This window comes from Leptopilina heterotoma, unplaced genomic scaffold, assembly GCF_015476425.1.
Source record: "Leptopilina heterotoma isolate Lh14 unplaced genomic scaffold, ASM1547642v1 Lhet_81, whole genome shotgun sequence".
Lineage (NCBI taxonomy): Eukaryota > Metazoa > Arthropoda > Insecta > Hymenoptera > Figitidae > Leptopilina > Leptopilina heterotoma.
In genome coordinates this window covers 3,263,228-3,286,480 of record NW_025111185.1, presented here as the reverse complement: position 1 = coordinate 3,286,480, position 23,253 = coordinate 3,263,228, and the positions used below count along the sequence as shown (strand labels likewise).

Sequence of the window (23,253 nt, the reverse complement as noted above, 5' to 3'; positions counted from 1 at the left end):
ACAATAAACAACAGAAGAATAACATTTCTTAGAAATTGACAAAATTTTCTTCAAGTAATTTAAAAAATAATTTTACTTGTCTGGTTTCCATGAGTTCAGCAATGGCTTCTTCATAATTCCCTCCATCTTCACTGTAATGCTCCAAGATAAAATCCTGAAACATGAAAAATAATTTTAATTAAATAAAAATAATAATTCCTACCTACCAAGTATTTAAAACTTAAACATTTTAAAAAAAAATAAATAAAAAAATCATTTTGGGTAACTAACGTGAAGTTTAAAGTCAGAGTCAGGTTTCCAAGTATCGTTTAATCGATACTTTCTTACCACTGTCACAGTTCGCAATTCGCAATATTATCTTGTTTAATATGTTTATTATCAATATAACGGTTCTTAATGCGGGAAATTAAAATGATCTCTTTCTAGAACCTAAATTACAAAAACCAGTTTTAAGAAAACTTGTTCTAATTTGAAAAAAAGCAATTCTTAATTATGAATAAAAAAGAATCTTGTCTATTCGAGAAAATTTTTTAATTAAATATTTCGAAACTTTAACCCTACCAAAGTGACACAGAATATTTTTAATCTTATTATTAAGTGATTAATTAATTAGCGTAAAAAGAGTAAAATGGTAAGAATTACTGTGGAATTGATTCGAAAACGTGCCGAGCATAATGAAGGAGAAATATCAACTTTGGAGGAAATCTCTCTGCATCAGGAAAATATAGAAAAAATTGAAATGCTTAATCATCTTTGTCGAGATTTGAAGATTCTTCTGCTACAGTATAATTTGATATCGAAAATAGAAAATCTTAATAAACTGAAAAAATTGGAGTATTTGAATTTAGCTTTAAATAATATTGAAGTTATTGAAAATTTAGAAGGACTGGAGAGTTTGAAGAAACTTGATCTTATGGTGAATTTCATAGGAAATTTGCAAGGAGTCAAAAATCTGAGGTTATTACTTTTATTATATTCCCTACGATAAAAACAAATTGACTTATTAACTACTGCTTATTAATAATTAATTAACACTAATTAACTAATTATTCTTTATTATTCTTTTAAATATTAATATTTCAATTTTAATTTTGTTTTTCCCTAACTTCATTAATATTTTCAAGAATTTTTAACTAAAATTCTTCTTTGAATCAATTATTTTTAATAATTTTGGCAAAAGTTCTTTGAGAATTTTCAAATACATTTTTTTACAATTCAATTTTACGAAATATAACGAAATTTCGATTATTCGGAAATTCATCAATTAAATATATACATTGGAAAATAAAAACTTTAAATAATTTAATGATTTACAATCCAATTTTAATAAACTTTCTCGAAGGAAATCAATTATATTTAAAATTATTAATAAAATTTCTTAAAAGAATTTAAATATTTTAAAAAATTTTAATTAAATTCATATTACAAATTCAATTAGTATTTTAAAAACTGTAATTAAATTCGCCGCAAGAATTGAATTATTTTCAGAAATAATATAATTATTCATCGCAGGAATTCAATTATTTTTAATACGATTTAAATTAAATTCCTAGACAAAATTCATTATTTTTAAAAAACTTTATAAAATTCGTCGAAAAAATTCAATTATTTACAATACAATTTTTTTAAACTAAATTTCTCTAAAAATATTTAATTTTCTTCGAAATAAGTAAATTATTTCCAAAAATTTTAATAAAATTATATGCGAGAATCAAATTATTTTCATAAATAATACAATTCATCACAGGAATTAAATTATTTTTATAAATATTACAATTATTTATCACAGGAATTCAATTATTTTTAATTATTTTTAAAAAATTTGATACAATTCTGTATAAAAATTCAATTATTTTAAATACAATTTTAACTTAATTTCTCTAAAGAATTATAATAAATTCTCTTCGAAACAAGTAAATTATTTCCAAAAATCTGATTAATTTTTGACGAAAGAATTTTTGACGAAACAATTGTCAATTCATTTTTTCATTGTTTTAAATTTATTTTTCAATTATTTACTGATTAAAATTCTTATCTAGAATATCAAATTATTTTCATAAATAAAAAAATTCTTTCGAGGAATTTAATTTTTTTTCAATAAATTCTTTGAAAAAATTTAATTATTTTCAAATATTTTAATTCAAATAAAAATTTTTAAAAGAATTTAATGAGGATTTTCTAAAAATTTTAATACGATTTGTCGCAGGAATTGAATTTTTATCATAACTTATAAAATTCTTCTAAGGAATTCGATTTCTTTCAATACGATTTTAATAAAATTTCCCATTAGAATTCAATTATCAAAAATTTTAATGAAATTTCATTATTATTAGAATTTAATTATTTTCAGTACATTTTTAACCTTTTCTGAACAGAATCTAATTATTTTCAAAAATTTTAAAGAAATTAGTCACAAGAATTGAATTATTTTCATAATATATAAAATTCTTCAAAGCAGTTTAATTTACTGTAATAGAATTTTACTAAAATTTCTTGATAGAATTCAATTAAAAAATTTCAATTAAAAAAATTTTAATATATCTAATTTCTTGAAAGAATTTAATTACACTAAACGTTTTCAATAAAATTCTTCTTCAAAATTCAATTCTTTTCAAAAACTATTAATACAATTCTATCCAAGAATTAAATTATTACAGTTCGAAGTTCTTTTTCTTTTTAAATTTAAATTTTAAAAACAAAAAAAGAAAAACCTTTTTTTCAAAGATAAAATTTTTTCTAAATTAAAAAGAAATCCAGTTATTAGCGCAAAATTAAATCGCATGTTTCTAGATGCAATGAAAATTTGGAACAATTGATCTTGACCGGAAATCCCTGCACTGATTACATGGGCTATAGAGAATACGTGATAGCGACTCTCCCTCAAATCAAAGAATTGGACATGGTTGCTATTGAAAGATCAGAAAGAATAAAAGCTCTACAAAAGTATGCTGAAGCTCAAGGCGATATTATTAGGGGTTACAAGAAATACGTGAAAATTCGAGAGCAACAAAAGAGACAACATGAAGAAAAGCAGAGTCTCAAAATTACCGAAATCAATTCCGATGATTCTGAGAATGTAAGATATTTTGTTTTTAATTTTTAAATTTATTTCTAATTTTTTAATATTTTCTGTTCTACAATTTTTGATTTAATAGGTTGATGAGGTAGATGAAGAAGAAGAAGAAAATGAAAAATTTTGGAACTCAGCAAGCCATCACACACCAGAAGATCGAATTGCAATTGCAGAGCGTGTGCAAAAAATCGAAGAAAAAAAGAACAGTTCCAGAAAGGAAGAAGAAAAACCAAAATACGTTCCTAAACTATTCAATCTAAAAGGGAAACCGTACAATATCAATCAAGCAAAAGTGCCTTTTACAATTAATGACGATGATCCAGAAAATATTATTCTTACTCTCCAAGTCTACAAGTAAACAATTTTTAACCCAATATTTTTTTATTTAATATTAATGTGACAAAAGGAAAAAATTAGTATTTTACTAATTCAAATTTAAAGAGTAAAAACAATTGTTCCAATATTTATAAATAAAATATATTTATAAAATAAAAACAATATTTTCAGATACTTGGACACATCTTATTTGGAAGTAGACGTTCAACCTCTGTACGTGCGTGTTACTGTAAAAGGTAAAATTTTGCAACTGACCCTCTCCTCTGAGGTGTTGACAGAAAAAAGTCTCGTTCAAAGAAACACGACCACAGGACATTTGACGATAACAATGCCTCGATTAAATCCCTCAAATATAATTTCTGGAAAAAAGTCAACTAATGCAAATAGCAGTAGCAAGGAAGTTCCTAAAGTGATCAAAAAAATTGGACCAGTAATTACGAAACGAGAACTCTTAGAAATTGGCCCTCCAAGGGACGATTTGGATTTTTCGAAAATTGCCAATAATTCAAAAAATAAAAAATGTCCGACCTATTTACCAAAACTTCAAAATTCATCTTTCAACTTTATCGACAATCCTCAAGTTCCACCATTGGAATAAAAGGATTCAATGAAATTTAATTGAAATTTAATTCAATTAAATTGAACTAAATTTCAATGAAATTCAACTAAAAACCATTTAAATCGGATTCAATGGGCATTAAGTACAACTGAAAACCAATCAAATTGAATTGCATTGCAATTCAATTCATTTCAACTGAAAACCTTTCAATTTCAATTAATCTGAATTGAATTTCCATTAAATTTATTCAAATTGAATTGAATGTCAATTAAATTCAACTAAAAACCAATCAAATTGAATTGAATATTAATTAAATTCCACTGAAAACCAATCAAATTAAATTGAATTTCAATTAATTCAATGAAATTGAACTGAATTCCAATCAAAATGAAATGAAATTCAATCAAATTTAATTCAATTTCAATTAAAATGAACTGAATTTCAATGAAATTGAATTGAATTTCAATTTAATTAAACTGAATTCCAATCAAATTGAATTGAATGTCAAATAAATTAAACTGAAAACCAATCAAATTAAATTGAATTTAAATTAATTCAATGAAATTGAACTGAATTCCAATCAAAATGAATTGAACTTCAATCTTCAATTTAATTACATTCAATTAAATTAAATTGAATTTCAATTACATTCCATTAAATTGAATTGAATTGAATTGAGTTGAGTTGAATTGAATTTTAAGTACATTAAATTAAATTAAACTGAATTGAATTTCAATTAGGGGAGAGTGGGGCAAAATGGGGTACCTTTTTGAAATTGGCTGTTTACAGAGAACCAAACGAATAAATCGATTCAGCTAAACTTCAGAATTCTTCTTTGTACACTTAGCTTTGAGGAAATTATGATAATAGCGGAGAAAAAAATTTTTGAAAGAACTTATATCGTATTTTCTGAGAAAGTGCTAAAATCCCATTTTGCCCCACCCGTGGGGAAAAATGGGGTGTCATCAAATAACTATACAAAACATGGAATATTTTTTCAAAATTTATTAAATTCTTGTTGTATGAGATTATAAATACAAACAAAAAGTAGGATTCTTTATTACTATGAAAAAACAAGTAATATTTATTAGAATTTAACAAAAAAAACATGGATATTGCAAAATATCGATATATCGATAATGAAACATCGATAGTATAAATGCCTCGAAGCAAAAATATCGATTCTTCTGCAGGAAACCTTTAAATATGCATAATATAATGTTTTTAAATAGTTGTAATGAAACGGCGTAGCTTCCGGCATGCCCCACACTTAGGTACCCCATTCTGCCCCACACTGCATATTAAAACAAAATGCAATGTTTACAAGTTATTGTAAACAATTAAACAATCTATTCTATTGGAAATTACTCTAGAATAAGTACTGAAAAAGATCCCACACTTGCCAAATTAAATGCATTATCCCAAAAAGTTTGGAGAGCACTTTAATTTTGAAAAAAATTCATATTTTTTTCGCTTAAAACTTAAAAGTTGTATAACTTTCAAAAAAAAATTTTCTTTGGAGTGTCTTCATAATTAATAACAGTTTCTTATCAACATGAATGATATATGTCGAGGATAAAAAAATTAAAAGTACCTATCATGGAAAAACAGAGGTACCCCATTTGACCCGCCTACCCCATTTTGCCCCACTCTCCCCTACATTCAATTAAATTGAACTAAATTCCAATCAAAATGAATTGAATTTCAATTAAACTTAATTGAATTTCAATTACATTCAATTAAATTGAACTAAATTCCAATCAAAATGAATTGAATTTCAATTAAACTTAATTGAATTTCAATTACATTCAATTAAGTTTGATTGAAATTTAATTCATTTTGATTGGAATTTAGTTCAATTTAATTGAATGTAATTGAAATTCAATTCAGTTCAATTTAATTGAATGCAATTAAAATTCAATTCAATTCAATTTAATGGAATGTAATTGAAATTGAATTGAATTTCAATTACATTCCATTAAATTGAACTAAATCCCAATCAAAATGAATTGAATTTCAATCGAACTTAATTGAATTTCAGTTAAATTGGACTGAATTAAATTTCAATTGCATTCAATTAAATTCAACTGAATTCCAATCAAATTGAATTGAATTTTAATCAAATTGAATTGAATTTCAATTAAATTTTAATTAATTCAATGAATTTGAACTGAATTCCAATAAAATTGAATTAAATTTTTATTCAATGTAATTGAATTTCAATTGAATTGAACTGAATTTCAATCAAACTGAATTGAATTTTAATTAAATTGAATCAAATTAAATTGAATTTCAATTAAATCCAATCAAATTAAATTTTAATTGAATTTGAATATTTAGTAATATTTTAATAAGATATTGTTTTAATATTGTACGATTAATTCTTAAGAAAAAACGATTATCTACTCACTTTAAAAGGATCTCGGAAGTCGATATCTTTGGTCTCTTTCAGTCCCAACGGTATCATGGGCATGATAGAATCTTCACTAAAACATGAAAATATTAAAAAAGTATTAGTATCAGTGTAGATTACATTTTTGAAATAAATACTTAATTTTACATTACAAACTAGTATTTCAAGTTATGTGATTATTACTTCAAATGAGTCTATATCAGCCACTTCAACTTTCACTTGCTCCCAATAAACATTATTTTTGACACTTTAGACCGCAGAATTTCGACCTAGTGCGGCAAGAATTTTAAGAATGCCCTAAAGTGTTTTATTTTACACCGATATTTATATCTTGATTTAGGAACAGGCATTTCAAATTAAAATATTTTTAAAAAAATATAATTCTAAATATTTGTATCATTGTTGAATTACCTAATTTTACTAATAATTAGTTATTTTTTCCCATTGAAATAGGTTCGATTCGTTCACGGTTTTCTACTAATTTAGATTTTGAGAGTAGAGACCAGTCAAAATTCTATCTGGAAATTAGGGAAAAACAAATTAAAATTTTTTTTCTTAACCCTTCTGTCCATACCTATAATAAATTATTTATACGAAAAAAGGCTCGACTTTACGATATAATATAAATAATAATTCCAGAATAATTTGTAAAATAATAGTAAATGTACCGTTTCAATATTTATGAATCTTCACGTGGCATAATTATTTTGCAGCCCTTTCACTTTGGAATCTTGATTACAGAGTTCGTGTAATTGTACCTTCGAGAACGTTTATCCTTCAAGGCGTAAAGCTCTGAGGGTTCTGCATATTTTTAAATGTAAAAATTCACCTTTGAAATTTATATTTGTAGAAAAGTTATATATTTTAAAGAACTGGGAAAACTTTTCAGAATTTCAGATACAATAATTACGTTTCGCATAAAATTGACAATGAAATTTATATAGTTGTTTCAATTGAAGCTTTTTTTCCTTGCATATTTAAAAATTTTCTAACTAATACTTTCAGAGTATTTATTGAAACAAATATTTAATTAAAAAATTATTTGATATTCAAGTAAATATTTTTTTGATAATAGCAAATAAATTTTTTTCCAGTGTGCACTTAGCATTAATATTTAAATTACGGCGCAGTAGTTTCTAAACACAAAATATTTGAAACTTCATAAATTATATAAGTAGCTAATTATTCCAGACATGTGTATTAAATATTTTACACAATTCGGAGCGAACTGCTATATATTTCTGCGCTTGAATGCACTTCAAGTCGCAATTAATTTCATAAATAAACTTCAGCACATAATTATTTTACAATTTGTGCTAATTTCTCAAGTGAAATTTTCCCGCTAACATTTTGTTTTTTTTTTGTTCGTATAATTCAATTGGAGATTTTACAAATGAATAGACAATCGGAAAATATTGTGCGGAGAAAATAATATCGGGGAATAATGTATTATTATATGTATTTATTATTGCTGGGCTTTTAAATACACGGTTAGATACATCCGCAAGATATATGCGGTTCAGCCTCTCATTGATATTCTAAATCGATATGGAGCTTGTTGTAAATTATTATACCTCGGAATGCATTTTGTTTTTTGTGTGAATGTACAATGCTCGATAGTGCAAGCAACTGATGATTGTTGCTCGTCCCTATTATACGAGTGCCATATTCCTATCGATATTGTCTCAAATTCACTTTTTTTTATTGTCTGCACCCCCTGAGAGTCACATTTCATTTGTCACATTTCACCTGTCTCTTTGTCTCATCCTTTGGTAATTAATTCTTTCGTATCATTTTCTGACACTATCATAGACGTTTAGAAATTATATTTTGAGTACTCGTATTATATAATTGAATAGTCGTCAATTCAATATTATTATTATTAACTAGCAACAATTCAAACTAACTTCTTACTAACTTTTTTAAATAAAATTACCAATTTTAAAAATAATAGAATTTATAAATTTTCTAATTTAAATTTTTGTTGGAAACACTAAAAAAAATTCAATTTTGGAGAAATTACAAATAGTTCAATTATTTTCAAAAAAAAAAATAAAATTCTTCTTATAAAATTCAACTATGTTCAAAATTTGAAAAAATCCCAATTATCTTAATAAATAACAAAATTCTTCTTCAAAGTTTAATTATTTTCATAAATGTCAAAAAAATTCTTGTCCTAATTTCAATTATTTTCAAAAAATTTTCTAATTTCAATGATTTTCAATGGGGCGCATGATTATTCCCCAAATGTCATTTTTCCGAAATGTCATTTTACCGAACTGCACTTTTGCGAATACTCATTTTTGCGAAAAGCCAATTTTTACGAATTGTCAATTTTCCGAAAATTTATTTTTGCGAATCGCCATTTTTACGAATTGTCAATTTTCCGAAAAGTCATTTTTGCGAATTGTCATTTTTACGAAAAGACATTTTTGTGAAATGTCATTTTTGCGAAAAGAGATTTTTCTGAAATGTCATTTTTACGATTAGTCATTTTTGCGAATTGACATTTTTGCGAATTGTCATTTTTGAGAAATGTCATTATTGCGCTTTGTCACTTTTGCGATTTGTCAATTTTTCGAAAACTCATTTTTGCGAATTGTCATTTTTACGAAAAGACATTTTTGTAAAATGTCATTTTTGCGAATAGTCATTTTTACGAATTACCATTTTTGCGAATTGTCAATTTTCCGAATTGTCATTTTTGCGAATCGCCATTTTTACGAATTGTCAAATTTCCGAAAAGTCATTTTTGCGAATTATCATTTTTGCGAAAAATACAATAGAAACTTGTAGGTATCTATAAATTCACTATTGTATTTTTCGCAAAAATGACTTTTCGCAAAAATGGCTTTTCGCAAAAATGACATTTCACAAAAATGTCTTTTCGTAAAAATGACAATTCGAAAAAATGAGTTTTCGAAAAATTGACAAATCGTAAAAATGGCGATTCGCAAAAATGACTTTTCGGAAAATTGACAAATCGTAAAAATGGCGATTCGCAAAAATGACTTTTCTGAAAATTGACAATTCGTAAAAATGGCGATTCGCAAAAATGACTTTTCTGAAAATTGACAATTCGTAAAAATTGCGATTCGCAAAAATGACAATTCGGGGCCGTCCATAAACCACGTAGCCCCATTTTTTGGGAATTTTGACCCCCCCCCCTCCCCCCATGTAGTACGCTATTACATGTATTAGCGCCATTTTTTCCTCTTGTCGTAGTCAATTGCTTGACCCCCTCCTCCCCCTCAAGAGGCTACGTGGTTTATGGATGGCCCCTTCGCAAAAATAGATTTTCGTAAAAATGACAATTCGCAAAAGTGACATTTCGCAAAATTGGCTTTTCGCAAAAATGACTATTCGCAAAAGTGCAGTTCGGTAAAATGACATTTCGGAAAAATGACATTTGGGAAATAATCATGCGTCCCATTTTCAATATCTAAGATTTTAATAAAATTTCTCAAAACGAATTCAATTATTTAAAAATTTTTTTAATAAAATTTTATGTAAACATTTAATTATTTTCATAAATAATACGAATTTCACAGGAATTCAATTATTTTCATAAATAATAAAATTTTTTAAGGAATTCAATTATTTTCATAAATAATACATTTTTTTTAAGGAATTCAATTATTTTCATAAAAAATAATTTAAAATTCTAGAAAATAATAATTGAATTAAAATGATGAAAATAATTTTGATGAGGTTACAGTAACAATATTCTTATATTCTTATAATATAAAATAATGATTTTATCACTTCGTCATTTTTAATTATTAGAAAACATGAAGAAATCGATCACTCCGAGTCGAAGACTCGGAGCAATCGATATCTTCATGTTTTATAACAATACTTCTATAAGTCGTTTTAAAAATTTTAAAAAAAGTTTGAATTTGAAATTTTTGAATGTCTTAATTCGTGTGGAAAATCCAGTTCCAAAAATAAGATTAAAAATAGGAATTGTGCAAATATTTTTCTTCTTTTTCTAAAACAAAATAATAATTTTGTTAAAAAAATTGTGATTCATAAAGAAAAATAATGCAAAATAAATAAATTTTCTATTTCTTAATTAAATTCAAATTCTTCTCAAATTACTTTAATTTTGTAATATATATATATTTAAATAATTATTTAAAATAATGAATTTATAGAAGAATTTTAGTTGAAAACACTAAAAAAAAGAATTTTGGAAAAGTTACAAACGATTGCAGAAATGCGATTATTTTCATAAGTAATAAAACTCTTCGCAAAAATTCAATTAAATGTAAAAAACATTTTTAAATTCTCGTCAAAATGACAGTTATTTTTATACATAATAAAATTCTTCTCCAAAATTAAATTATTTTCAAAAATTTTAATACAATTCTACGAGAAAATTCAATTCTTTTCATACCTAAAAAATTCTTTCAAGAATTTCAATTATTTTCAAAAATTTCAATGCAATTCTTCTCGAAAAATTAATTAATAGAAGTTATGTGAAATTCAACTGAAAATAATAAAATTATTTAAGAATTTCATTACAAACTTTTTAACAAATCGAATTTTCAAATAGTATTTTAATTTAATAATTAATAAATAATTGAATTTTATAAAGAGATACACACTTAAATTTTTTTAATAAAATGGAATTTTCGCAAAGTTTTTTGAAAATTCTGAAAAATAAGATTTTTGACATTTTTGAATTCTGTTGTTTCAAGATAATTGAATTTTCATAAATAAATAATTGAAAATTTTTGAAATAATTGAAATTTCTTTACATTCTATTAAAAATAATTAACTTCTTTTAAACAATTTTATTTTAATTTTTCGATAACAATTAAGGGAAGTTAGTCTCACCGTAATTATAATTTTATTTTTAATAATTCCTTCGCAAAATATATTCAATTATTTTCATAAATAGTAAAACTCATTGCAGAATTTTAATTATTTTTAATACAATTTTCATCAAATTCCTCGAATAATGTAATTATTTTAAAAAAATTTATTAAAAATTCAATTATGTTTACAAATTTTTTAAAATTCTCCTCAAAATTTCAATTATCTTTATAAATAATTAAACTGTTCTCCACAATTCAATTATTTCAAAAATTTTAATATAAAATTCTACGCAAACATTTAAATAAATATGTAATAACATTCTTTGGAAGGATTCAATTACTTTTATAAATATAGTAAAATTCTTTGCAGACATTCAATTAGTATCAATACATTTTAATAAAATTGAATTAATCAAATTTTCAATTATTATTATGAAAAGACAAGATTATTTTAAAAAATTGAAAAAATTCTTTGTTTAATTCAATTATTTTTCAAATTTTCAATTAAAATTATTAAAAAAAACATTATTTTCAAAAAATTTAAAGAAACTTGTCAAAAGAATTTAATTATTCATAAAAATTTGGAAGTCATTTGTAGATTTATTTATGTTCGAAATGAAATAAATTTAAATTTGATATGTGAAAAAACAAAAAAAAAACGGGAAAAATTAGGACAAAGTCGGAAATTTTGTGGAACAAAAATAGTAGACGCACTAATAAAAAATGAATTTTTTAAAATTTGTTGTCCCTGAATGTAATAATAATAATAATAATAATAATAATTTTGCGCTACAATTGCTGAATTTCTCATTCGAAGAAGAGGAACTGGAATTAAAAATGCCCTATGCTTTATCTATGGGTGCTATTATACAAGTTCAGAGTCGAGTGTTGCCCTTCTTACACGTCGAGGTGCACGGTTTGCCGGTCCATCCGCTATGCTTCGGTTCCTGGGTCAGTGTCCGCCCACTATGTGAATACTATGCCCATAATGCCGCTCTTTAAGTAGGCACAAAACCGCTTTAAATGCTATGCGCTTTATGGATGAGAACACTTCTTCCATATCGCGAAACTTCACTTCACTCATACGTGTTTCATCCTAATGCGTGCTTTCCGACACTTTCCGACACTTTCCGAAGCCTCAAGCACAAAGCGCGTGTTGAAAATCATCACCTACAATTGCCAAGGCAAGAAAAATGAAACGAGAAAAATTCTTTTACAAATTGCAAACTCGCCTCAATGCAACATTGTACTTCGAGTTTCAAACCAGTGATTTTAAACGGAAAATAACGGTTCTGGTAGGCTGGGGAAATTAGAAATGAAATTGCCCGGCTAAATATCTATTATTAATAAATAGTCTCGAAAAATTCGATAATTTAATTTAGTTCTCAGGGGGATTCTCACAGAATTAAATTACCATAAACATTATATCTCAATTATCATTGCATAATAGATATAATGATTTCGATATTCAATTTTGAAGAAGAAATTTACAATTTTTCCATAATCTCTGACTAAAGCGGCAAAGCATAATAATTTCTATTAAACCGAGAAAATTTCATTAAATAAAACAAAAATGACAAGGAAAAAAACGTGAAATTACCATCAGTAATTCATCTTATGAAAACTCGAGAGCAAAAAGAAAGAGTGAGAGAGAGAGAGAGAGAGAGGCATGAATCTTATTTTTTGGCCTCAGTCGTATTGACTCAGGTAATGGTCGTGCCGAAGACAAAAAAGTCCCATTTAGCTGAAATCATTGCAGTATTTGCCTTATTTCTCTCCAGTCTTTAGTCGTGCAAGAAGCAAGAAAGTTATTCCTCGCAGTAGCTGGTCCATGAGCTGCTGATGCTGCTGTGGCATAACTTGACAATTCGCTGACGTTCATTCTAAGAAAATAATTTGTCCTTTCTAATGACAAAACAACGACTGCGGACTTTTCTGGATTCGCGGCTCGAAAACGACAGTGACTTTTATAATATTTCTCTCAATTAATTTTAATTTATTTTATAACATCAATTTGCTCTGCATGTTTTTGTTTATAGAAATTTCCAAAATTCTCCATAAAATAGAAATTGTTGAAATTTTACAAGTTACAACAAATAAACTAGAAAGAATGCTTAAATTCTCTATAAATTACAGGGATCAATTCATTATTATTTCACTTATTAATTATTATTTCTCTTTCTCGATCTATACAATCGAATTCGAAATCTTTTCAAAATTCAATTATTTCTAGAAATCCACACTATAATGATTTTAATACATATTCAATAATTATTATCTGAAATTTTAACTGAAATTCATTTTTAAATTAATTTTTATTAGAAAATTCTACAAGAATTCAATTATTTAAATACAAAAATCAATAATTCATCGAATAATTGAATATTTCTTAAAATTGCATTCTCACCAAGAATTAAACAACAAATTTTTAAATAATTGAATTTTTTGTCGACTTTTCAAGGAATTTGATTTAAATTGTATTAAAAATAATTGCAGCTCTGCCAAGAACTTTATTATTTATAAAAATAATTGAATGTTTGCAACAAATTCTATTCAAATTTTGAAAAATAATTGCAGCTCTGCCAAGAACTTTATTATTTATAAAAATAATTAATATTTCGAGAAGAATTTTATTGAAATTTTTGAAAATAATTGAATTTCTGCAAAGAATTTCTTAGGTATGAGAAAAATTGAATTTTCTTCTCGAATTGTATTAAAATTTTTGAAAATAATTAAATTTTTTTTGTCGACTTTTCAAGTAATTTTATTTAAATTGTATTAAAAATAATTGAAATTCTGCGATGAGTTTTATTATTTATGAAAATAATTGAATGTTTCCAACAAATTCTATTCAAATTTTTAAAAATAATTGCAGCTCTGCGAAGAACTTTACTATTTATAAAAATAATTAATTTTTCGAGAAGAATTTTATTGAAATTATTGAAAATAATTGAATTTTTGCAAAGAATTTTTTTAGGTATGAGAAGAATTGAATTTTGTCGAAGAATTGTATTAAAATTTTTGAAAATAATTGAATTTAAACGATGAATTTGGTTATTTATGAAGATAATTGAATTTTTGACAAGAATTTTATTGACATTTTTAAAAATAATTGAATATTTGCGTAAAATTTTAATATCATTTTTTTTTTTAAATAATTGAATTTTTTGGCGAAATGTAACAAAATTTTTAAGAATAATTACTTTTTTCGAGGAATTCGATTAAAATCGTATTAAAACTAAATTGAAATTCTGCGATGAGTTGTATTATTTATTTATTTATAAAAAAAATAATTGAATTTCTGAAAGGAATTTTATTACTTATGAAAATAATATTGAATTACAGCGAAGAAATTCATAAAAAAAATAATTGTAAATAATTGAATTTCTGCAATCATTTGTAGCTTCTTTAAAATTCATTTTCTTTAAGTGTTTTTAACTAAAATTCTTCTATAAATCCATTATTTTTGATAATTTTTTAAATAGAAATTAAAAAAGTGCTATAAAATTTCTAATTAGATCCATTCAAAATTGAAATTTTGTAAAATTTCAAATTAAAGCTTTTGAAGTTCATCTTTTTATAAAAATTGCCAACGCAACTTGTTTAAAATTCAGTTAATAGTTTATGAGGCAAACAAAAATGACACCAAATTTAATTTTTTTTTCCTTTTTTTTTAAATAAAAATCCCTGACTTTACCCTGAATTTCCTTGACCTTTGACAACCCTGAGAGATAATTTATGACGAATTAAATTTGGAAAAATGTCATAAAGACCATGTATTTTTATTTTATTTGCTTCTAAGTACTGAAAATAGTTCAAGTTTTGAAAACTGTAAAAATAACTGATAAATATCGCAGAATTTGAGAGGATTTTAAACGGAAAAACATTTCCTATGTACTTTGCAGTATTAATATGCAAAACAATAATTTCTTTAACGACTTTTTTCAGTTTATTATTTTTGTTTATGACTACTTTGTAAATACAAATGCGAATGTATAACTGAAGAAAGCGCCATATTCAGTAACGGGAAGCCAGGCTCATACGGGACCAAGTAATGATTTACCGCTCGTATAACGCTTAGCGTTATTCACACAAAAATCTGTCTTTTCACGCTTAACAAAGTAATTAAAAGCAGAAAATGAAAAAATAGGTCATCTGCCCTCGGATCGACTTTAAAGCGCAAGAAAAGTCGTTTATTTTATTCAGAGTTGTAACTAAAATTTGATTTTCTATATCAAACCGACCGGAATTAAATATTAATTCAATTAATTCAATTATAGTAAAAAAATAAAATACAGAATAAAATTATGTAACTAATTTTGTTGGGTTATATAAAATAAATATTGAAACTCACCCCTCGCCATTTTGGTACAATTCAACTGAACTATTTAGTTCCGCTAGTTGTTCTTTGAGTAACTGCAAATTCGAATTGACAAAACTCAATTCCAAGGCAACTGTTTCCTTCAATTTCCTGTTAGTTGTAGCCCTAAAAAAAAATGTTTTTTTCTTATTTTTTGTTTCGGAAATAAAATCAAAAAGAATATTAAAAACATAAAAACAAAAAAAAGTTATTAAATATTTAAAAAAATGTTAAAGACTAAAAAAATATTAAAAACTAAAATTCAATTTTTTTTTCAGTGAATAATATAATTCTATACTAACTTAAAAAGATTCTCCGCTCCGGCACGAAGACGAAGCTCTTTGTTGATTTCCTGATTAAGTTTACTCCTCTTATTTTGTAACTTTCCTCTACAAGTGGCGACTCTCGGGTCCGAGCCCTGTAAAATCGGAAAAAAGAAAAAAATTCTCAATTATTTATCATCACTGATTCAATTTACATGTATTTCCCTGCACATAAGATTTTTATCTTTCCAAATTTTTTCCTTTGATTCATATATTATTATATACCTATATGTGAAAAAAAAATTTAATTATATATACACATTTCACATAAATTATATGGGATAACTTTTACTTTTACAGGGGGATTTTAGAAAGCAGTGGGACAGTAGAAAGTCCTATTGATTTTGTCCATTATTTGTAAAACATTTTTTCACACATAAAATATTGACGAGAAATAAAAATGTCAAAAGACAGTAAAATTGAAAAAATTAAAATTTTTTTCTAAAATTTTAATTTTTAAAACTAACAAAAATTTAGTAAAACTTTAATTTTTTCAATTTAAATATAAAGTATTCACTTTTTAAATATAAATTTTTTAAATTTTTAATCTTTTTGTAAGATAGAAATTTTTTAATTATGTTCATAAGAGGAAAACTTCTACTTTCTGCAAATTTTGGAAAAAATTAGTTTTTGAAACTTACAAAAATTTTCTGACTAAATATTATTTCCAGAATATATTTTACTACTTTTGAAGTAAATGTTTTTTAAGTAAGAAATTTTTCAAATCTTTTCTCGAATATGTGAAATAAAAGAAATGCTTTAATGAGAATTGAAGAAACTATTTCAAATCAATTCATCAATATAGTAATTATTATCGTGTTTATTGAAAAAATATTTTATAGAAAAATTACAATACGTTTTTAATTTTGTTTTTTTAATTAATAGAAATTAAAACATGATTGAATTTTAATATTTCTTACTCTTGAATATTAAACACAAGTCAGCACGATGAAATGAAAGAAGATTTCAAATGCTTTTTTAAATTTTAAATTTAAATAAATTAAATAAATGAAATATTTAAAATTTGAAAGTCAGGTATAAAGAAAGAAGATTGTATTGTCTCTGTTTTGCAAAAATAAATACAACATTTGACCCGTATTAGCTGACAAGATTCTGTAAAAAAGGAGATCAAAAGTTGATCTAAGAAGGACAGCAAAATGTCACAGACTTTGAAACAGGTCCGAAGTTCTTAATACGGATAAGAGTTGTCGAGTTCAGTATAACGGACATTTAAAAGCTGGTTGTTAATGATTTGCACTAATTTCTTCTTTTGCTGATAATATTTTGTAAAAGGTGAACTTCCGGCCTACATAGTACAATTTTATATTCACTAGGCAGAATTTTTATTTCTTTGTATCGATTCAGAAATTAATTATAAACACGTTGAATATCGTATGAAGTTTCATGATTCATTTATTATTATTATTATTATGCAAATTACAAAATTTATTTTCAAATATCAACTTCAATTCTCGAATAATTTCAGTCTCAAAATTTAAAAGAAAATTCACGTATTAGCTAATAATAATTTTTTTTAGTAGAATAAGACATAAAACTAAATAAAATCCAAAACCAAATTCATCTTTTGTTTCATTTTAAATTTACATTTTCTCAAAATAAGGAAGAAAAATATTACTGTAAAATCTGTTATACAGAAAAAAAAATAAACAAAGATTAATAATTTTTATAATTGGAATAATTACTGGAAACTTTATTAACAAAAGCGATGTTACAGAATCACTTAAACGGAATTTATTTATCTATTGAAAGTGAATTACAGTTTACTTAAAGACATTGGACGCGTATAATGTCCAAAGGCATAATATTTGCAATTTTTTCCACATGACTGCATTATTTTGTACCGGAACTTTTGCAGTTCGACACTGTCAAGAATTTTTTGATTCGACCAATTTATTTTAGTAGTGAAAGTTTATAGTGCCGGACCGCTGTTGTAACTATTCGAGCGTAATAATCATAAGGGGGTTCATTGCACGAATAATGGGTACTTATATTGCGTTAATATTTGTCAAGGAATATTCTCCATATATCCAGATCTAAACCGCTCAAAGTATTGAATTTATGTCAGATATTGCTTTAACGATAATGATACTCTGTAGGAAGGGAACACGTCTTGAAAATCCCATAACTAAATTAAATTTTATACTCTTTAATAAAGAAATAATTTCCCTCTGATTCTTAATCGAGACAAAATACAAATCAAATATTAAATTAGAAATACAATTTTTTTTCACTTTAAAATGAATAGATTTTTATTGCCATTAATTGTGACACGATCAATTTATTTTTAGTGATAGTTTGTTTTTTGCTATATTTCCAGATTGTGTTTTATTATTTCTGGAATAATGAGAAATAAAATAATTATTTCCTTTATTTTTATTGCTACAATGAAAAATAAGTTTGTATCATAGCAACTTTTATGGAAAGACAATAATTGAAATATTAACTGCAGTTTTCCAAACCAATTATAAATTATTAACAGAGCTGTTAAAAATCATGGTTTTTTAATATTTATAATCATTATTATTTTTCCATAGGAATTAAGATTTTCAAAAATTTCAACTTCAAACCTTTTTGAAATTTAATAAATGACAAGAATGTTATTGTAAATCATGAAAAAATCCCTTTCTTCATAATAATTAAAGATGACCGAATAATAAAATCATTATTTTATACTATAAGAATATTATGTTACTGTATTATCTTATTCAAAATTATTTTCATTATTTCATTTCAATTATTATTTTCTACAATTTTTAACTAAAATTCTTCTTTAAATCAATTATTTTTAATAATTTTTCAAAAATTTCTATTGAGAATTTTTAAATCCATTTCTTTCCAAATTAATTTTACCAAAAATTTACAGTATTCATAAAAATTTTTCAATTAAATATATATATTGGAAAATATACATAACTTCAAATAATTTTCAAAAAAATTCAGTTAAACCTTTTTAAAAAAAAATAATTCTACGACAGAATTGTTAGTTAAAACTTTGAAAAATTCAGATTACAAAGATTTTAAATAAAAATAAATAATTTATTAAATAATTATATTATGATTCTTATAAAATTGAATTCTATTAAAAATTATTTATCAAGAAATTTTTAAATAATTAAATTCTTTCGAAGAATTTTAATGAAATTTTTAAGAATAATAACATTTTTCGAGGAATTTGATTTATATTGTATTAAAAATAATTGAAATTTAGAGATGAGATTTATTATTTATAATAAAAATTAGTTTTTTGAGAAGAATTTTTTTGAAATTTTTGAAAATATAATTCAATTCATGCAAAGAATTTTATTAGGTATAAAACGTATTGAATTTTCTCGTCGAATTGTATTAAAATTTTTGAAAATTATTGAATTTATGCGATAAATTTTGTTATTTATGAAGATAATTGAACTTCTGACAAGAATTTTATTGTAATTTTTTTAAAAATTATTGAATTTCAGAGAAGAATTTTAATAAAACTTTTTTTAAATAATTGAATTCTTTTGGCGAATTTTAATAAAACTTTAAGAATAATTACTTTTTTCGAGGACTTTGATTAAAATTGTATTCTGCGATGAGTTTCATTTTTGATGAAAATAATTTAATTTCTAAAAAATATTTTATTATTATTGAAAGAAATTGAATCCCTGAAAAAAAATTTATTATTTATGAAAACAATTGAGTTATTGTGACTTGAGGAATATTTCTGAAAATACTTGAAATTTTCTTAAGAATTTTATTGAAATTTTTGAAAATAATTGAATTTTAAAGAAGAATTCTATTATTTGTAAAGATAATTGAAATTTTGCTCAGAATTTTATTCAAATTTTTGAAAATAATTGAATTTCTGCCATAGTTAAAATTAAAGATTTAATTTTTTATTCTGATTTTTCTGATTCTTTATTCGATTCTTCCTTATTAAGTTAAAGTTGATTAAAAAACCTATTTTTAAGTAAAAATCGTAAAAATATGATTTAAATCATGATTAAAATGAAAACATGTCTTTGATTTAAATCCTGATTTAAATCAAGTTGATTTAAATCATAACAACCCTCTGTCTATTAAATGTTGTTTATTCATTTCTTTTTTCAATTTTTTTTTTGCTCACAAATGCATATACAATTACTTTGAGAAAGCAAAGTAAGCAGAACGATTATTTATTGAATGTTATTTCAGAATAAATCCAAATATATTTCTTAATAATCCAAGTGGCATTGAGATCACTGATAATAAAACAAATGTGCAAAAAAAAGTACTCTGGGGACAAATATAGTGTAAGAAAACGTGAATGTAAACAAGATACCATTCACAGGTGCATGAATTTTATTGCACTAGAATAAGTGAAAGGGAAATGACGATAACAGCATTCAGCAAAAAAAAAAAACAAAAAAACAAAAAAAAAACTAGTTTTTCAAGGTACAATTTCAAAATATAATGTTAGACTTTCGATAGTGTATGGTAACGTCTTAAATATATGTACTAATTTAACGCATTCAATCACAGAAATGTGACTACTTTTTGAAAATGCGATTTTTATGAATGGCGCTTGTAGTTTCTACATTTTAAACACACAATTTATTGCAGTTTTGCTGTTTATTCTTGCCATCGAAATGGTTTTAATTAAAAACATCGACATCAATAATTTTGTTTTGCAAATTATTTTTCTTTATTATACTTTAAACCAAGAAAAAATTCCTCAAAGTACTTCACATTCAAAAAAAAAAAAAATTTTCCTAATGTAAAGACATCAGTTTCTTAAATTTGTTCTGATTGATTAAAAAAAAATTGTTCTTTCAAGCAATAAAGATTTTTTAATCAAAAGGTTTTTTTTATAGACTGTCTTTGAATCAAATACCTAATTTTATTTTAATTCAAAGAAAATTGAACTATTAATTTAAGAAACAAGTCAAAGCGAATTATTTCTTCAAATCATCAAAAACTATTTTCTGGGTCTACTTTAAATTAAATCACCTTTTTTATGATTTCTGAAAACCGTAAAAACAAAAAGAATATATTATTAAAAAAAACAGTAAGAAATTCGATAAACAATTTACAAAATTAAATTACTGATTTCAGCTTCTCAATTACGATCTTGACAAGAGCAACAAGTTCTACAAATGATATATCATTATCCTATTGTAGGTTTTCATGCAAGTGTGTTATGTGCATGTATACAGCATGTTGTAAATTCGCAATAATTGAGTAATCAAACTAAAAAAATAAATTTAATTCCAGAGAAAGCAAATTTTTTTTTCTCCACATTCATTTGAATTAATACCTACTCTTATTCAACTTTAAAAGAGTTTAAAGGTCGTGCACTAGGTGAAAGTGACAAATTAGTTGCCTTTCTATTATTGCACTTGCTCTAATTCCATTTTCACACATTATAATTTTTATTTTCACACCCGCAATTAAATTTTTTTTAATTAAATATTTACAATTAATTTTTTTTTAATTCAAATACTAGCAACAATGGCTAAACTTCTACTACCTTTTTAAATAAAATTAGCAATTTTTTAAAAATAATAGAATTTAAAAAACTTCTAATTTAAATTTTTGTTGAAAACACTAAAAAAAATTCAATTTTGGAGAAATTACAAATAATTGCAGAAATTAAATTATTTTTTAAAAAAAATAAAATTCTTATAAAATTCAACTATATGTTCAAAATTTTTAAAAAATTCTCGTAAAAATCCCAATTATCTTTATAAATAACAAAATTCTTCTTCAAAGTTCAATTATTTTCAAAAATTTTTCTAATTTCAATGATTTTCAATAGCTACTATTTTAATAAAATTTCTCAAAAAGAATTCAATTATTAAAAAAAAAATTTAATAAAATTTTATGCAAACATTAAATTATTTTCATAAATAATAAAAATTTCACAGGAATTCAATTATTTTCATAAATAATACATTTTTTTTAAGGAATTCAATTATTTTCATAAAAAATAATTTAAAATTCTAGAAAATAATAATTTAATTAAAATGATGAAAATAATTTTAATGAAGTTACAGTAACAATATTCTTGTAATATAAAATAATAATTTTATAAATTGTTTTAAAAATTTAAAAAAGGTTTGAATTTGAAATTTTTGAATGTCTTAATTCCTGTGGAAAATCCTGTTTCAGAAATAAGATTAAAAATAGAAATTGTGCAAATATTTTTCTTCTTTTTCTAAAACAAAATAATAATTTTGTTAAAAAAATTGTGATTCATAAACAAAAATAATGCAAAATAAATAAATTGTCTATTTCTTAATCACAGTTGTTTAACAATTTTCTAATTTTGACTAGAAGTAAAGAACAAAAATTTGCATAATTTCAATTTGACAAAACATAATATTTAACAAAATTTGTCATTATTACAATTTTGAATTAATTATAAAATAAAAATAATTATAACATAATAATAAAATATACAATCTATCTAAAGTTAACAAAAAACAAAAGTATAAACAAAAGACAACTTCAGAGTGTGAGGGACAGAAAAAGTGAATGAATGAAAAAACATTCAAATTATCATAGTTAATTTACAATAAAATTAAAATTTTAATTACAATTTTTTGTTTAAAAATAAATACTTCATCTTTTCAAAGAAGTTATCAGCTGAGAATTATTGTTCTTTTTAGTATTCAAAATAATTTTCGTTTGCCAAAAAAATACAAAAGAAGTAATAAAATATTGTCAATTGACACTCATTTGAACGTTCGAGACTTCAGGAAAATTAGTTTCTAAAGAAGAATTGATTTTGATTTACAAAATCGTTAAACTGTAAATAAGAATTTATTGTTTATGTATAAAAAGTTTAATGAACTGTTTTTTTCACTCCACAATCTCTTCTTACCCCGATATGTCTCCTTAAGGCTTCCAGGATTTCCTTTTCCTCTTTCGCCTTCTCATTCTCTTTCTCCTGACGATTGTTTTCACATTGTCTTTCGTTTTCTTTGTCTTTGTTAAACAACGCTTCCGAGGATTTCACATGAGCATGATTCTTCGGAGGCGGAGAATGATGGACCCACTTCAACATGGCCGTGTATCGGCTACATAATTAAAATATCGCCCGTTCCTCGCAAACAGGTGTCAATTATAGTGTCTCAATTTTTATTCACGCAATTACGCCCACTTACTTATTATCACATTGGAACTGCATAAGAATTTTATATTAATAAGGATTCTTGTTTTTAAACTTTATAAGAAATTTGCTACACGGAGAAAAATAAATCTATCTTTTACTATATATTTACAAGGTAAAACCAAAAAACTTCTGCAAAATTTCTGTCAAATTTTACTATTTTCCAAAGTGAATTTTGCTACTATTAATTTTTATTTTTTTAACTAATGTTTACAA

The 23,253-nt window shown here is 24.0% G+C and overlaps 2 protein-coding genes across 5 annotated transcripts in view; one reads left to right on the top strand and one right to left on the bottom strand.

The window, feature by feature from the left end:
- Window positions 1-23,253, bottom strand: part of LOC122511205 (rhophilin-2) — a 77,445-nt gene that overhangs the window by 6,806 nt on the left and 47,386 nt on the right. For 3 of the 4 annotated variants that reach the window (XM_043626320.1, XM_043626319.1, XM_043626321.1), the window contains 4 exons: window positions 15,867-15,982; window positions 15,559-15,690; window positions 6,379-6,454; window positions 77-154 (listed from right to left, as the gene is read on the bottom strand). In XM_043626320.1, coding sequence (XP_043482255.1) covers window positions 77-154; window positions 6,379-6,454; window positions 15,559-15,690; window positions 15,867-15,982 — 402 coding nt within the window. Of the gene's footprint in view, window positions 1-76; window positions 155-6,378; window positions 6,455-15,558; window positions 15,691-15,866; window positions 15,983-22,749; window positions 23,050-23,253 lie in introns of all 4 variants that reach the window. The other variant, XM_043626318.1, reaches the window with a different exon arrangement.
- LOC122511207 (protein tilB) lies at window positions 524-4,126 on the top strand. Its single transcript, XM_043626322.1, has 4 exons — window positions 524-957; window positions 2,791-3,076; window positions 3,156-3,427; window positions 3,581-4,126. The coding sequence occupies exons 1-4, from the start codon at window positions 629-631 to the stop codon at window positions 4,005-4,007; spliced, it is 1,314 nt and encodes a 437-aa protein (XP_043482257.1). The 5' UTR covers window positions 524-628; the 3' UTR covers window positions 4,008-4,126.

Excerpts from the sequence above, each read along its gene's own strand:
- LOC122511207 (XM_043626322.1), top strand. The coding sequence starts at position 629 with ATGGTAAGAATTACTGTGGAATTGATTCGAAAACGTGCCGAGCATAAT. Across the intron at positions 958-2,790 it reads CAAGGAGTCAAAAATCTGAG|ATGCAATGAAAATTTGGAAC; the intron begins GTTATTACTTTT and ends GCATGTTTCTAG. Across the intron at positions 3,428-3,580 it reads CTTACTCTCCAAGTCTACAA|ATACTTGGACACATCTTATT; the intron begins GTAAACAATTTT and ends CAATATTTTCAG.